We start from the raw sequence: 14,476 nt of genomic DNA on the forward strand, positions 1-14,476 counted from the left end.
TATAATCCTTTGCAACTTTTCTGTAAATCTAAAGTTATTCTAAAATAAAACATTTATTAAAAAGTAAACTCTGTGTGTGTGTGTGTTGCAGAGGAAGTGGGGGAACTTGAGCTTGTTTGTAGACTGATAATAAGTAATTGGTATAATTGTAGGCTAATATCCCTGATTGATCAGGGTTTTAGGGTAAGGAAGGGCATGTTTTATTAATGCACAAATAGGAGGAGATATGGAAAATTGTAGACCAGATCAGGTAAAGAAAAAGACATTGAGTGAAGAGGTAAAGTTGAGCAGTAATTTCTATACATTTTTGCTTGTATACCTCCTACAAGAATGTTGAAAAACTGTAAATCTTTATTCTTGAACCAGTTAAATCAGATTTACTTTGTTAGAGAAAGTCTAACTTCTGATGGCCATATACATCTCATTTCATAATTCTAATTTGTATATAGTCAGGCATACGGACCTTGCCATAGGCTTGTTACCTGGATGTGTTTAATGAGGATCTATCTATTAATATTGATTTAACCCCGGGGATTCCCACAGAGAACTGTTCCTTTGGGGGCCTCGGAGGTATTTACACCTGGAGTAATGCACCATTTTAATATTGATTTGGGGTGGATGAGAGGACTGCTTTCCTTTTTCTACTCTTTTTTTTTTTTTTTTTTTTTTGGTGATGGAGTCTCACTCTGTCACCAGGCTGGAGTGCAGTGGTGCAATCTCGGCTCACTGCAACCTCCCCCTCCCAGGTTCAAGCGATTCTCCTACCTCAGCCTTCCGAGTAGCTGGGACTACAGGCGCTTGCCTCCACACCCGGCTAATTTTTTGTATTTTTAGTAGAGACTGGGTTTCACCGTGTTAGCCAGGATGGTCTCAATGTCCTGACGTCGTGATCCACCTGCCTCGGCCTCCCAAAGTGTTGGGATTACAGGCGTGAGCCACCGCGCCCGGCTTGTGCTTTTCTTTTTCAAGTGGAGAAAAGCAAGTGGGAAGTGAGAGCCTGAATCCTGGTTGTAAGAAAGAGACATTTGGATATTAAGGATCTAGAAATAGATTTGCCTTTAGGTCGTGAGAATCTCCAGGTAACCCCAGTTTAAAGATAAAGGCAGAGAACCTGGAAAGTGTGAAATAAGGATAGGAGGGCTGCTTTGTGTTGAGGTCACAGCTGAAGGGAGAGCCAGTTAATTTCCAGTGGTGCTCATTAGCAGTCCTCCTTGCTGTCTGCCTTCTGGATGATGCCTGTTTTTATTCTCCTCCATTATCTCCTCCCTTTTCCTGTGTCTGCTTCACTTGAGATTTTCAATGGCAACCTTGAGCACCCTTCTCTTGGCAAAGTGATTTTAGCAGTGTCCTGGTTAAACATCATTCCATTGAAATGAAGTAGCAGTTCTTAGGGGATTTGACCTATGTGACGTTTAGACCAAAAATGCTACAAAGGTAGAATTGTTGAATGACCATTGTGGTACAAATGCATACATTGAGTGAGGTATGTTAGAATTCTGAATAAGGCAACCTGTTTAAATTTTTTCTTTTCTTTTCTTTTTCTTTTTTTTTTCAGAGACGGTCTTGCTCTGTTGCCCAAGCTGGAGTGAAGTGGCTCACTGTAATCTCAAATTCCTGGGCCCAAGTGATCCCCCTGCCTTAGCCTCCTGAGTAGCTGGGACTACAGGTGTGAGCCACCATGCCCAGCTAATTATAAAAAAATTTTTTTTAGTGGAGGTCAGATCTCGCTATGTTGCCCAGGTTGGTCTTCAACTCCTGGCCTCAAGTGATCCTCCCACCTCAGTCTCTCAAAGTGCTGGGATTACAGGTGTGAGCCACCAGGCCTGGCCAACTCTTAAGTTCTTAAAAGGGCAATGAAGTTTTTTTTTTTTTTTTTTGAGACGGTGTCTCACTGTGTTGCCCAGGCTGGAGTGCAGTGGTGCGATCTTGGCTCACTGCAACCTCTGCCTCCCAGGTTCAAGTAATTCTTCTGCTTCAGCCTCCTGAATAGCTGGGACTACAGGCGCATGCCAGCATGCCTGAGACAGGGTTTCACCATGTTGGCCAGGCTGGTCTCAAACTCCTGACCTCAAGTGATCCACTTACTTCAGCTTCCCAAAGTGCTGGGATTACAGGCATGAGCCACCGTGCCCAGCTGGGCAATAAAGATTAACAGGCGATTTTACTCCTTATTTGTAGAGAAATTGGGTCTATTAGCAGGACCCAGGTCCAGGGATTCTTAACCTGAAATCTACGGAGCCTCACGTGCTTCCTAAGTGGGTTTCAGGGGAATCAAATTGCACGGAAGTTTAACAAAGGTTGTACTTCATTGTCCTCAAATTTCATCAGAAAGCCAAAGAATTCTGTGCCCCTCAAAGGTTAAGAATGCCTTTTTGTTCAGTTTCACTGCTGATCAAGATGGTGGGTTGGATACAATGGTGTTTTCAAAACACTTGGAAATAATAATGCCCATGTTGGTATTGCAGTACTTTTTTAGCCACATACAGTATCCAAGTCACAAATCATTTCTCCTGTACTTAGTAATTTTAGATATATTATAATCTAGTATCCCACTTGTTTCAAATTACTCACATGAATTTACATTACAAACCATTTTAAGAGCCCAGGGAATCTCAGGTGTAATTCTAATCTGGTATTGATTCCATATATCTTTGGGGGTAAATATTTGCTGTATTAAAATTTTTTTTCCATTTATTTATTCATTTATTTGAGACTAGGTCTTGCCCTGTCACCTAGGCTGGAGTTCAGTGGTATTCTCATAGCTCACTGCAGCCATGATCTCCTGGGCTCACCCAATCCTCTTGCCTCAACTTCCCAAGTAGCTAGAACTGTATATCCAGCTAATTTTTAAATTGTTTTTTAATAGAGACAAGGACTTGCTATGTTGCCCAGGCTGGTGTCAAATTCCTGCCCTCAAGCAATCTTTTTACCTTGGCCTCCCAAAGCACTGGGATTACAGGCATGAGCCACCATGCCTGGTCTATTTCCTCATATTTAAGTGGTGTCAGATCAATTAACATTGTTCAAAAAGTATAATTTTAATATTATCAATGTTACATTTCTAGCCTGTGCTAAATGGACATTTTATGAGTAAGTGCTATTATGAAGTACTTTTTTCAGCAATTATGTCTGATACTAATTTGTTTATAGCATAAATGATCACAGTCGGTATAGATAAAACAGCAAGAGAAAAATGGGGAAAAACAGCCACCAAAAAATTCTTGAGAGTAGACTTTTGCCTGGTTTCCTTGAAGGCTTACCACTTTACTATTGCAAAAGAAAATATGCGTACAAAGGTATTTTGTTGTCCGATACAGATTTCTTACAAATGAAAATAAATGCTGGCCAATTATGGTCCTTAAAATGATTCAAGGATTATAAATCAAGACTGAATCAAAAACTTCTTAAAATTATTTTCTACATAAGCATGATCTAGGTAAATGGCTTTCAAATGAAAGCAGACCACAAGCATCACCTGGAGAATTTATTGAAATGCATATTCCTGGGACCTCACCCCACAAGGATTCTATTTCAGTAGTTCTGCAACTAGGATCTGGAGTCTGTTTTTAACCTATGCCCCAGGTGGTTTGACCACATTTTGCTAAAACTGATCTAGGTGCTAAGAGGTTACATGGAATAGCTATAATATATAACACCTTTAATTAAAAGAAGGCTCAATGAGTGTGGAGAGGTGAGGGAGACATGGTAAGTATTAGCAAATGATATAGAATAAGTTTGCACCTCAATTACTGTGAAACCCAAAGAGCTTTTGTATATGTACACTTTAGATATTGTTATTTACTCTATTAAAAATTAAAATTGAGGTATTTAAAATATTTATTTTTAAAACCCATTACATATTGACCTAAATAACTTATAAAACCAGTTTTCCAAAATTAAAAAAATTATTGAGAAAGAATGGCATTATTTTACATTCATGCAAATCTCTTTACTGTCTAGCTTAATAGAAGACGGCTAGATTCTCATACAGGTTATCCAAAATGCTTGGGACCAGAATTGTTTTGGATTTCAGATTTTTTCTGATTTTGGAATATTTGCATTATATGTTCTTGTTCCAGTGAGCATTTCCTTTGAGCGTCATGTCAGTCCTCAAAAAGTTTTGGATTTTGGAGCATTTTGGATTTCAGATTTTCAGATTTGGGATGCCCAACCCAAACAGATTGAATCTGATTCTCTATTCAATCTGTTGCAATGTTGTTTTGGTCGAAGTCTATAAAGAAAATCCAACTTCACACAGAAAGAGAATGAGTATTTTTAATACCTTCTTTGATATTATACTAAAACTCTGTAAGTGGTAGTTTCTTAAAGGTTAATTGCATTGTGGAATCTGAAATGAGCTTTTAAAAAAAACTAAACCTTTGATACATTAAAATCAGTTGGTCTGTTTTGCACTTTTTTTCAGTGGATCTTTCATCCATGCATGATTTTGGTTTTTGTTTGAGAGGGAGTCTTACTCTGTCACCCAGGCTGGGGTGCAGTGGCACAATCTCAGCTCACTGCAACTTCCACCTCCCAAGTATCTGGGATCACAGATGCGTGCCACTACGCCCAGCTAATTTTTTGTGTTTTTGGTAGAAATGGGGTCTCACCATGTTGTCCAGGCTCTGGTATCAAACTCCTGAGCTTAAGTGATCTGCCTGCCTTAGCCTCCCAAAGTGCTGGGATTACAGGCGTGAGCCACTGCACCTGGCCCACCCATGTATGATTCTGTTATACCATTGGTCATTTGGAAACTAAGGCAGATCGTCTCATATAACTTTCATCACTGTCACCCTGATCTCATCAGGAAAGTCTTTAACTATTGGCGAAGCTGGCAAGATTATGTGGCAGATGCAAAAAGTCTTCCAAAATGCTTGAAAGCTCAAATTTCATCATTGGCAATAAGTACTGTCAATTGTTTTCCTCAAAGAAACAGGCTCAACTTTGTTCATTTTTAATAAAATGTCTGCCAAATACCCAAGTCAGAATAACTACAGTTTGTGAATTGTTCTTTCAAGTAAAAATGGTAGTCCATGAAAAAACAGCTAGCTCAGCTTGCAACTCAGTTACACAAGTGCTTTTCTTCTAGACAGCCATTGTACTTAAGTGTGCAGTGGACTGCTTCATGGGTACTTCCCATTTTGTCACAAAGAACATCAAAAAGACCCATGCTCAAGGGTCAAGATTTAATGTATGTATTAATTCTGACTGCTTGCTTCATTAACAACAATCATAAAGGAAACTGGCTTAAAAAAAAAATAACGTGTGGTAGTGAAGAATGCAGTGACTACTAGTTTCATTTGCTGCCACTGCTTTGATTAGTGCGAAGGCGCCAGCAGTTTCCCCATAATTGCTTTTGCACCATCAGTGCAAATGTCAGCACAGTGAAAAGACAATGTCTTTGTGTTATTCTAAAAATAGTTCTGACCTCTGAGAGGGTCTTGGGGACTCCCAGGAATCTAGTAAACACACTTTGAGAACCCTTGATAGAGGTGCCTTGGGCCTCCTTCCCAGCATTGTCGTTTTAGTGCCAGGCATTAACAAGTTTGTATTTCACGACGATTTAGTAATACAATCTGGACTATCTCTTTATGAGACGGGCACTATTGTCATGATTCTAGGTAGAAGAACGGAGGGTCCACAGTGCAGGCAGTTATTCAGTATTCATCTAAGAGTCTTCAGCTCCTCCGGTGTGCTGGTCCGTATGAGATGCTGAAGCACAACCTCCCTCCATCCTTGCTCATCCAAGTATTTTCCTGCTTTTGAGGCACGGCTTAAACGCTTTCCGTGGTCCTCTGAGTAGGAAGTGATTTCGTTTGTGCTTCGTATAGGACTTACTATATTGCATGCTCAAGTTTTTTGTTTGCTTCTTGTCAATCCCTTCATTGCTTAAGACCAAAATGAGGTACTATTTTTCCTGTAATCTACGTGTAGTCCAAAAAAGGCGGGGTGTTTTGTAAATATTTGTCTCTATGTAAGGAAGTCAAAACTGAAAGCGGAGTAACACCAAGTGTGCCCGTTTCCTGAGCTCAAGCACTGGAAGGATCAAAAGTCGCGAACGTGGTTTACTGCCGCGGTCTTGTTCCTGCTCACTGCCGCCTCTGGGGGCCCCATGTTCAACAAATACTCAAATTGGAGTTGGAGTTCTGAGCGGCTGGGTACTGTGTATTCCAGCGGTGGGTGTCTGTACGTAGTTAGAACCTGGCAAGACAGCACTCGCGAGGAGCCCGCAGGCGGGGCTCGACCGGGGACCGGCAGGGCTGGTCGGCGCCCAGGCTCTGCCCCCTGCCCGACCCTGCCTGCTGCCTGCTGCCTGCTGCTTGCCGCCTGCCTCCGGCTGGGGCCGCTGAGCGCCCTGCCCATTTAAGGAGGCGGGCCGTACCACCTCAACTTTCTTGACAGGGGGTATCCCGGCGGACTCGGACAACTTCAAGGGAGCCAAGAGGCTATTTCTTTTCCTTTCTAACTGTGGCCCGCGTTGTGCTGCTGCTGGGCAGGCGTTGGGCGCCGGCGGTCTTCGAGCGTGGGGGCCCGTTGGTTTTCCCTTCTCAGAAACTGCGCCGGGGGCGCTCGCTTGCCCCGGATTCGGACGCGGCGCTCCCCCGGCTCGTCTGAAGTGCAGATCGCCGCAGAGGCCCCAGTGCCCGGATGTCCATCAGGATTAGCGCGAGCCAATACGGGCCGAGCCCGGGGCTACGCCGAGGACGCCCGGGGCTCGAGAGCAGGTAGTCCCGTAACATCGGGGCGCCGCGCCGGGACGCGTCCCCGCCCGGCTCCGCCAAATGGTGAGCGCGGCGCTGGCAGCAGGGCCCGCGGGGTGAAGGCGCTGATGGACGGAAGACCCCTGGCTCTATAAGCTGAATTATGGCAGCCCAGTCAAGGTAAGCCGTGCACCGGAGAAACTTTTCAAATGCGTTCGTGGCGAGGGGAGCTGAAGGTTGCGGGGGAGGGCAGGGTGCGGGGAAGGAGACGGGCAGGAAGCAGCTTTGTCATTGCCTTCTCATCATTCCCGAGGCTGTGGCTTGACTAAATGTCAGATAAAAAGCAGTTTGGAGAACGTGCTGGACAATTTCTGCACAGCGGAGAGAGGGATGGAGTTAAAGTGAAGATTAAAGTTACATAGCCCCCTTCTTTCCCCAGAACTGTTATTTTCCGGGACATTAAGTTGGTTTCACTTGTCCGCCCTTGCCCAAATTTCCATTTAGATCTTTGTGCGCCTATCCCTCGGTTTTCTGGATTTCTTGCTTTTGTCTCGAGGGGAAGTTTAGAAATACGATTAATGTAAAATATAGTTCACCTTGGAGAGGGTGGGTGAGAATTTGCCTGGTGAGTGAAAATTTTACCGCTGGAATGTACGATTCCACATAAAACGGCCCCGCTTACGTGAATCTGCTGAGTAGGCAAAGACCGGGAACGCGCCCGGGTGGTGAAGGGGAGAGAGGATAATGAACTGCAATTGCTGTCAGAGGAGCGCTATTGTAAGAACCTGAAGCCCAGTCTTTCCATGATTTGTTACTGGTTTTGTAATGAGCGTTAAAGAATAGTGATGACAAGGCATTAGTGATTATTATTATGAGATCTAAACTGTTCTGTGCGATTTTATTTTAGTTTTGACAGCAGTTGGTGCTAAGGAAGACTTAGGAGTTATATATACATTCTCTTTCAACTGTGTTTTGCTAGAAAGCAGTTTAGTCTCACATATTTAAAGTAATAGGGTTCTTCAAGCTGATATTTGATGTAGAACAGTGATTTTGGGAGGTCTCAGAAGACTTCACACGTCTGAAAACTCAGATCATGGAGAGACATGGATGTTAAATGTTCATGTTTGGGCTGGATGAGACTGAATGTTTTTTTCCTACGAAATAGAACTTTCTAGGAAGGAAAGAGCTTCTCTGTATAAAGTACCTCCTATGTGCTACCTGCTTTTTATATTGCTTCCTCTCAACGCAGTGGTTTATCCTCTGCTTCCATTTTATTGAGTTTTAAGAAAGTGGTTCTTAATCTAGGGCCAAGTAGTAGAACTTGGATGAGAAACACAAGTTGTGTCTCTATTTTTGTTAACGTCTAGCTGAAATTTAGTGGGTGTGTGTGTGTGTGTGTGTTTTTTAAGTAGGACTAGAGATAAAACTATGGTACCAGTTCTTGTGATGTTATCACAAATAGAAACTGTATGTCTTTTCATAATCTTATTACAATTGTTGCAGATGTCTTCAAACACCTTTTGTGCTTTCCACTCAGGAAATTAAGGAACTGCTTTATTTTGCTTAATTCAGTAGTAAAGAAAAACAGTACTGTACCATTGATTTCTTTTAAATATTTTAATAGGTGCTTGTCTATAAAATTTGGTACCTTTGTATTCTTATGTATTTTATTTAATGTATTTAAAAACATTATTCTGATAGTGCTATTATTTATCAGACTGCTACAGAGGTCCATGGCACAAAATTAAGATACCTTGATCTAAGAAGTTAGTAAATGCTGTGTGACAGATCTCAGTAATATAGCACGGGGATTTGTACCCAGGTGTGAGAGATTCAATGCCAGCGCTCTTAAACTAATGATAAAAATAAAATGAGACACAAGCTAAATTGGACACTGCTGTGTGCCAGGCACAGTATTAAGCAGCTTTAATTGGATTAGCTCTGACTCTTCTCAGGCACCTAAATGGGTAAGTACTTTTATTATCCACATTTGTTAGTTGAGGAAACTGAGGTCCAGCCTGTTTCTTGCCTGAGGTCACAAAGGTGGAGCAACGCCTGACTCCAGATCTGCTTTGCACACTTCCTCCCTTATGCTTCCTCTTTAATGCTGAGGTGAGATGTTAAAGGGAGCTGCCAAGCCTCAGTATAACAGTACAAAGAATGATTCCTGCTAAAATTGGTTGTTTGTAATAATCCTGAGTTATCAGTGTGGTGGTTCAATTTGCCCGCAGTTAAAATAGGAGAATTGTGCTTGTTTCTGATCCTCTACCCCACCTTCCGACATGCCCTGGAACTAGGAACAAAGCCACAAGACTGTTATGTCTGTTGTTTTTTTAGTCTGTGTGTTGGGAGTATATCTCACATTTTGTAAATGTCCATTTTTCTTTGGTTACACCTGGAATGTGGTCCAAGCTCATTCAGATAATTGTGCTCTGTGGGAGAGAAGGTAATCTTTGAGATCCAAAGAGAGAATATATGGAGAAGATTCAAGATATTTTGGGATTTCAGGGAAACTCTAAAGCTGGGCCACGTTGCCCTGAGTAATGCTAAGAGAAACCGAAACATCACCTGTGATGTAAAGTCTCACTCGGGTAGTGAAATCTTGACCATGTGCTACACATTAGTGTTTGTTTGCTCTTGAGACAATTAATTTAGACCGACAGACTCATTGTACTTAGAGATTTGTAGCTCAGTGTTTAACCACACCAGTTTCATTGTGCATTGTTTAGTTTGATTCCTGATTTGTTATTGATGGGTGATATATGACTAATTTTTTATGCAAATGGATTAGGCAGTGTATTCCCATGCCTGTAGTTCACTCCTTAAGACAAGATATTGTCTCCCACATTTTAGTCTCCCCTACATAAGCTAGAAGTACTTTGAATTGAGAGATTACCTACGTATTTCTTGGCTTGTGGATTTTTATCAATTAAGGCTGTGTTAAAACCTAAGGGTAGGAAATTTGTTTTGTTTTGTGGTTGATTTCTTCTCTTAAAGCTGGAAGACATTTCTTGACTAAAATGCGAATTAAATGCTTTTAAAATTTAGATTTTTGGGGGTCATATTTTGAAAACAATGAGTATTTGGTTTATTGTGTTCCTACAGTTGAGAAAGGTGGTCACTGAGAAATGTCATGTCAGTTAAAGCGGATCAGATGCTGTGTCTGGGCTCTCAGATAAGTGTGTGCTTTCTTTGGAACCTATAAACATAACAGACACATTGAATATACTTCCTTGTGGAAATTGCAACAAACTTGCTTTCTTTAATGTGAAATAGTTACAGAATATGGCTTTAGTTACTGGACTCTGATGGAAAGTGCATCCAGACTATTTTATAGAAGTATAAAAACTAGCAACTAGTAAACCTAACAGTTTATAGACATGTTTTTTTCTGCAAGGATTAACAGTGCTTTATACTGAGGAGTGATGTTGATGGATACAGTAAAAAGGAGGACTTTGTCTGATTCCCCACCTCCGCTAACCCTCTCATTGAAGCAAATCCCTGAATTCTAGAAAGGAAAATATACATACCTTCAAATACTATCAGGGATTAGCCAGTTTAAAAAAATCACCTGGGCCAGGCGCGGTGGCTCACGCCTGTAATCCCAGCACTTTTGGGAGGCCGAGGCAGGCGGATCACGAGGTCCAGGAGATCGAGACCACTGTGAAACCCCGTCTCTACTAAAAATACAAAAAAAATCAGCCGGGCACGGTGGCGGGCGCCTGTAGTCCCAGCTACGTGGGAGGCTGAGGCAGGAGAATGGCGTGAACCCGGGAGGTGGAGCTTGCAGTGAGCTGAGATCGCACAACTGCACTCCAGCCTGGGTGACAGAGCGAGACTTCATCTCAAAAAAAAAAAAAGGAAAAAAAAAAAATCACCTGATGCTACCTGAGAACCCCTGGCCCTTCTCCACCCTGGGGCAGGCATGTATGCATGGGAGTAGGGGAGTTGAACTTGCTTCTTTGGGAGAATTGAATCTGGTGGCTGAGCATGGAGCTTCTCAAAAGAAAGGATTTATAGACAAACTGCAGTAGGAAAGTATGTTCAGTCAACTCTCCCACAGTTTTTAACTTTTGAATTTGTCTAAAATTAATGTTAATGAAGCTTTGAAAAATCAATAAAGAAGCAAAGTCAGATTGTGCCCAAGATTAATATGAAGCTGGTTTTTGGTGGATCTCTTTGACTCTAGGGAGGGAAAGTTTTCCATTGCAAAAAGCAATGCTGTTAAACTGGTATAGAACCAGTTTTGCCCTGCCCTATGCCCCTGTCTCTGATTTTTGAGCTAGTGATTACCTTGGAAGAAAATTCATGAATGCAAAGCAGCTTGGATTAAAAATGAGCCAATATCAAAGAGAATACTGTGGTTTTGGAAAGTACAGTTCAAAGAAGAGATTTTGGGATGGAAATAATTTATGTAGTATTTTGATCCATTGAATATTCTCACTTTTTCCTTCTTGTGACACCATTGTAAACAGTGTCCTTGACAGAAGAGAAACACAAACAGGTATCTTAAGTGATTTCTTTCTAGTTTATCCTGAGAGCCCAGTTGAGCTTCCTGACTCACAGTCTGGAGCTGCTTCCATGATAAAGACTGAAGGAGCGGTGAGTCATTTTTTAAAGTCAGCTGATTTATGGGGATGTTGTTTTGGCAAAACTAACTCAAGTGATCTCTCAAGAGATTTTGCTGGATTCTATACCATACCGTGAAAAGATATTCCATAGCTGGATTTACACTCTTGAAAATGGGGTTTTTGTGGGTGCTGCATTTAAAAATTTTAAATTTCAAATACATTCAGGAATAAAAATATTATGGATGAGAGAGAAATCTACTTTTTCATCTTGGTTCTGTCATTTATTTTTTGTGAGCCTCCAAATCTATTTTTTACATAATACCTGTAAGATAGAGGAGTTATAAAGCTGGTTTGTTAACTATTGCTTTGAGGTATATATAAACTTAGTTTTCTGTTAGCAAACTTCTCTATTTCATTTCTTTTTTTTTTTTTGTATAAATATACGTAGTAGAGATGGGGTTTCACCATCTTGGCCAGGCTGGTCTCGAACTCCTGACATCAGGTTTCTTTTCCAAGATAGGCAACTAAACTCGGTATGTGAGATATAGTGGAAATACAATATGCACCTCTAGGACAAAGTTTCTTAGAGACATGCTTCTTGGCTCAGAAATAGAAACATATAGTGAGGCTAAGTATAATCTCTTTGTTGTGGTTAGTTCAGTTACGTTTTACTGATATAGGGTGAGTACATAACTTTTATGGGTTAAATGATTACCAATCGTTTTTACTTAAATGTAAAAATTGGGGGAGCTGCAGTAGTATTTTCTGTCTCCTTCAGATGGTCCTCAATTCATTTTATTATGAATATAAAGTGTTCATTTGCTCAAAATAACACAGCAGGTAGAATGCACAATGTCTTGCTCAAGTACAGATGTATCAGATGAACTTTAGATTTACACTTCAGGAGAAAATATGTATAACTTTTGGTGTTATTGCCCCAGGGAACTAAAAGTAAAGATTAACTTTAAAACCATGCAAATTGCTGACTTTCTGTGTCTTGGCAGTGATCATTGTTGAGAATCCCTCCCCTGTGCAAACTTTTTCCTTATCTATTCACAGTGAGTTAAAGCTTAACCTGATGGCCACAGAGCCAACAGACCTGGCATCTTGAAAGTCTTGTTCTCTGCTGAATGTCTATTTTCTTGTGTTAGTTTATTGGCTTTGTTTTTAATTTAACCAGATTCAACTGCTATCAAGTTTATCAAGTTCTTTTTTTTTTTTTTTTTTTTTTTTTTGGGAGACGGAGTTTCGCTCTTGTTGCCCAGGCTGTAGTGCAATGGTGCAATCTCGGCTCACAGCAACCTCTGCCTCCTGAGTTCAAGCCATTCTGCCTCAGCCTCCGGAGTAACTGGGAATACAGGCATGTGCCACCACGCCCAGCTAATTTTGTATTTTTAGTAGAGATGGGGTCTCTCCATGTTGGTCAGGATGGTCTCGAACTCCAGACCTCAGGTAATCCGCCCACCTCGGCCTCCCAAAGCGCTGGGATTACAGGCATGAGCCACCCTGTCTGGCTGAACTGCTATCAAGTTCTTAAGGCTATTGCTGGGAGCAGTAGTTTGGTGACAGATTTAATATATTAAGAGAAAATCCCAGGGGTAACATCTTGTCTAAAGGAACTCAAGCAGACAAAGGGCAAAGTATTTTTATTGACACCTAGGTTGTCTTTATTTCGGTATGTTTTCGAAGGGCACTCACTGTTTGACTGCATTCTAAAAAGTACCAAGAATTGTTTTTCCTCCATGGTGGCTGGTATGGGTGAGGGCTTGGAGACCTGCAGGCCACATGATCCTTTGTTTTGGTGGGCTGGGGAAGAGTTAAGGCTGTGATGAAGATCTTACCCTTTTTTTTTTTTTTTTAAATAAGTATTGCTTACTGCTGGATTGGCAACTAAACAAATAAAAAGTAAAAGGCTATATTTTAGGGGTAATATGGTCATATGAGGTTCAGGGTGCTCAAACTTGATTAGACACAAACATCACTGTGGGTGCTTGTTAGCATGCAGATTCTGCTCCCCCTCCCCCAGAGATTGAGTGGACAGGTTCTGGGTGGAGCTCTGCTGTCTGTAAGGCCAGGGGCACAGGTACCATGCTTTGTGAGATGGCGCATGTGTGAGTGACAGCGATCATATAAACTATGTTGTACGATGCTATTAAATTTTGATTTAATATATGCTTATAAATGCACAGTTTTTCTCCTCCTATTGAAACAGACTGGAGGTTGGTAGAAGGTGGATATTTACCTCCATAAATTTATCCTTATATTACGAACCGTTGGTTGAAATGTCCAAATGCGTCTGTGTTAAAAAAAAATAAAAGTAAAAGATACCAAGAAGCAATTCCCAGTGTTTGATCATACAGCACCTTCCCAAGAATTGTTTCTTCTCAAGGAGCAGGGTATTTAATTTACTTTTATCTATGCCTTGTGGACTCCCTCCCCAGTTAGAGTTATTGCTAAGTATATCTCTCTCTCTACCACACACACCAGTTTATCAGGTGGCAGTTGGTTTTGTTCCCAGGGAAAAGTTAAAATGGTGTGAATTGGTCAGTTTTGTCCAAACTTTGTGAAACTGAAATGAAAGTTTTGTTTTTTAATAAAAGCTTTGCCTAGGGGTACTGCTGAACAAATAATGTTCAACAAGACATTTTAAATGGAACTCCTACTGGGAAGTAAATGTTAAAATTATAGCAGATGTCACTTCCTGTAACAAAATTCAGGAAACAGTCTTTGGTATGTGGGTGTTGTAACTTTTCAATTCTTGGAACTTTCCTTCAGGAAACTGTCCTGTCAGAAGCAAAGCAGTCAATAAAATATGAAGCACAACTTAAACTGTGTTATGCAGTGTAATTAAATTTTGATTTGGTGCATATGTTTTTGTGGTCAAGACAGACCCAAGATTATCACGTGACTTTCATCCTGGATAATGTGTGTCTGGATAACTTGTTAAATTGCTTCTCCTCCACTTCTCCCATTCTGGTTGCTTTAAAAATACAGGTGTATCTGATTTACTCTGGACTTGAATTTATGGAAAGTCATATAAAATTAATTAGTTCTCACTGTTTTGTACAAAACTATGAAACCTGTTTTCCTCCCTAGCTTTGCAGAAATTTTGTCTCTCAATTGACAAACTGTCTACCTTAGACCTTTCTAAGATGGCCTATCTAGTAAGTTGGTAGCTTTGAGCTTTGATAAAAGTTTGAGTCC

General features: G+C 41.0%; 1 protein-coding gene across 8 annotated transcripts in view; it reads left to right on the forward strand.

Moving 5' to 3' along the window:
• The window catches only part of AFF1 (ALF transcription elongation factor 1), a 204,386-nt gene that overhangs the window by 64,309 nt on the left and 125,601 nt on the right, over positions 1-14,476 (forward strand). For 2 of the 8 annotated variants that reach the window (XM_024245834.2, XM_063723828.1), the window contains exon 1: positions 3,938-6,881. The exons of 5 other annotated variants lie outside the window; for them this stretch is intronic. In XM_024245834.2, coding sequence (XP_024101602.2) covers positions 6,865-6,881 — 17 coding nt within the window. In that variant the 5' untranslated portion in view covers positions 3,938-6,864. Of the gene's footprint in view, positions 1-3,937; positions 6,882-14,476 lie in introns of those variants that run through there. One more of the 8 variants, XM_054553511.2, reaches the window with a different exon arrangement.

Source organism: Pongo abelii, chromosome 3, assembly GCF_028885655.2.
Source record: "Pongo abelii isolate AG06213 chromosome 3, NHGRI_mPonAbe1-v2.0_pri, whole genome shotgun sequence".
NCBI lineage: Eukaryota > Metazoa > Chordata > Mammalia > Primates > Hominidae > Pongo > Pongo abelii.